The following is a 2,060-nucleotide window of genomic DNA, read 5'->3' as shown; positions in this document are numbered from 1 at the left end:
AGAGCAGGAAGGCAAAGAGCTAGAATAACTATCTAACCACAGAGATTTTTTAAAAGTTTTAAATGATTCAGTTCCAAGGCTATCTATCCAGTGAATGGGGAACCTGGACACGAAATCCACAAGCCCCAACACAGAGAAAAGTGCTTTCCTCACCTATGACACCACCAAGGCCTTTGGCCCAAAACTGCTGGCTCCATTCAGACCCCATGCTCGGCACGTCTCTCCTTGGCAGCACCGTGTGGCCACACAGCACCCTCCCATGGGTCTCTGAGCAGGGTCCTGTCTGATCGCTCAGATTTGCACAGTGAGAACCAACCAGTACCAGGCCGGAGGCAGGGCCCCGAATCTGGGCCAGGTCTGCGGTGACGCCTGCTGCTTCTTTAAATGGGGTTTGACGGTGGCACGGGTGTGCTTGTTCACTGATGTGTCGGCCTTGGGAAGTCCATATGCTTCACTCAGTGTCCCTGCCACCAAGCTAACTTGGAGAGTATCTCAACCTTCACCAGTCACTGTGTGGACCAACACTGACTGACAGCACTGAGACTCATGGAAAAGCAAAGCCTGGAGATCCAGGTGTTGACCAGCCCGCCCCCGGTCACAGGACTAAGGTGTCTGCCCTTCTGAGCATTTTTTTGGAAAGAGGGAGGCAAGAAAGAAGGAAAAGACAGACAGACAGGAAGACCTGTCCCGACTCAGCTCTCCCACACCTCGTACTGCCCTGTTCTCCTGGGAACCTATGTAGTCACATGCACCCCAAGGCATCTACCACAGAGGCTCCTGTCAGGGTCAATGTGACCTGTATATTGAACCCTTGGCTCTGCCTCTCCTCTCAATATCCCCTCCCCAGGCACTGTCGCCCAATTCTGTGGCTTTAAATGTCATCTGTACATAGGGACTCCCAAGCTCACCTCTCTAGATAAGGCATCCAGCTGCCTCCTCCATCCCGCCCCAGGATCCCCCAAGTGAGCGCTCACCCCACTCCGAGTCCTTGGTTTGCCCAAGGCAATCACAGACAGTTCCAACCTCCCACTTGCTCAGGCCCCTTGGACTCTTATCTTTCTCCCATACCCTCCCTCCCATCCAGGTCCTCAGTCATTCACATCGGCTCTACCCTGAATATATGACCAGAACTTGCCCACTCACCACCCACCCTCACTTCTCCCGATTACTGCCCCGGCCTCCTTTGCCCTTGGTCCCCTTCTCCCACCCCACGCCCTCAGTCCCTCAACACAGTGGCAGAGAGTTCTGCTCCGGTGAATGGCTGCAGCTTACACAGAGGAAAAGCTCCAGCATGGAGACCCGCAGCCTCCCTAACCCCCTCTACCCAACCTGTTCCCCCATGGCTTCCTACCTGTGCTCGGGTGTGAGAGGCACATCCTCCTTCTCGAGATCCAAGGAGTCAAAAGTGGGACAGTCCTGCGGAAACAGTTCTTCTTGCTCCTGCTCCAGGGCCTGCTGCCTTTGGGGAGATGAGAGCCGACACAGACATGGGTCAGTGCTGTTCCCACAGGTGCCCAGCCCTGCTACTGGGCTGCAGAAACCCCCAGGAAAACGGCGAGATCTGGGAAGGAGGGACCCGGCAGCCTCACTGCCCTCGCCTTGCAAACTTCGATTTGGGGGAGGACCACACTGCAGGCACTGCGTTGTCTCCGAATGAGCAGAGGACAGTGCCCACCACGCACCCTCGGCATGCCCTGTTTGTTCCCCTTTTAACACAGTGAGGCCTGGGCCTAGCCCTCGTGCTCCGCCCGGGGCCCAGCGCACTGACCAGGAGGGGTCTTGTGCCATGGCTGCCTCTTGGCCCAGATGGCGACCCTCCATCTCCTGCTCACCCTTTACTCTCCAGTCACCCTGCCACCCTCCCATATCTTCCTATCCTCTGAGGTTCAAGGACAAAGACATCTCTGGGGAGCCCTTTCCTATCCCCAGGTTAAGCTAAGTGCTGCTATTCTAGGTGCCTCCATGGTACAACCCCGAAATCACCAGGTCACACTGCAGGTGAGCACAGCTGCATGGTCATCTCTATCCGCAGCACGAGGTGTGGGTGGGGGGGGTGGGGG

The 2,060-nt window shown here is 56.5% G+C and overlaps 1 protein-coding gene across 1 annotated transcript in view; it reads right to left on the bottom strand.

Annotated features, from left to right (window-relative positions):
* FAM178B (family with sequence similarity 178 member B) overlaps positions 1-2,060 on the bottom strand; it is a 70,814-nt gene that overhangs the window by 66,663 nt on the left and 2,091 nt on the right. Inside the window, exon 4 of the mRNA XM_006909473.1 lies at positions 1,352-1,459. Within this exon, the coding sequence (XP_006909535.1) occupies positions 1,352-1,459 (108 nt within the window). The remainder of the gene's footprint in view (positions 1-1,351; positions 1,460-2,060) is intronic.

Source organism: Pteropus alecto, unplaced genomic scaffold (genome assembly GCF_000325575.1).
Source record: "Pteropus alecto unplaced genomic scaffold, ASM32557v1 scaffold223, whole genome shotgun sequence".
NCBI classification, from domain to species: Eukaryota; Metazoa; Chordata; class Mammalia; order Chiroptera; family Pteropodidae; genus Pteropus; species Pteropus alecto.
The sequence above is the reverse complement of the archived record's forward strand: the minus strand, read 5'-3'. Positions and strand labels throughout refer to the sequence as shown.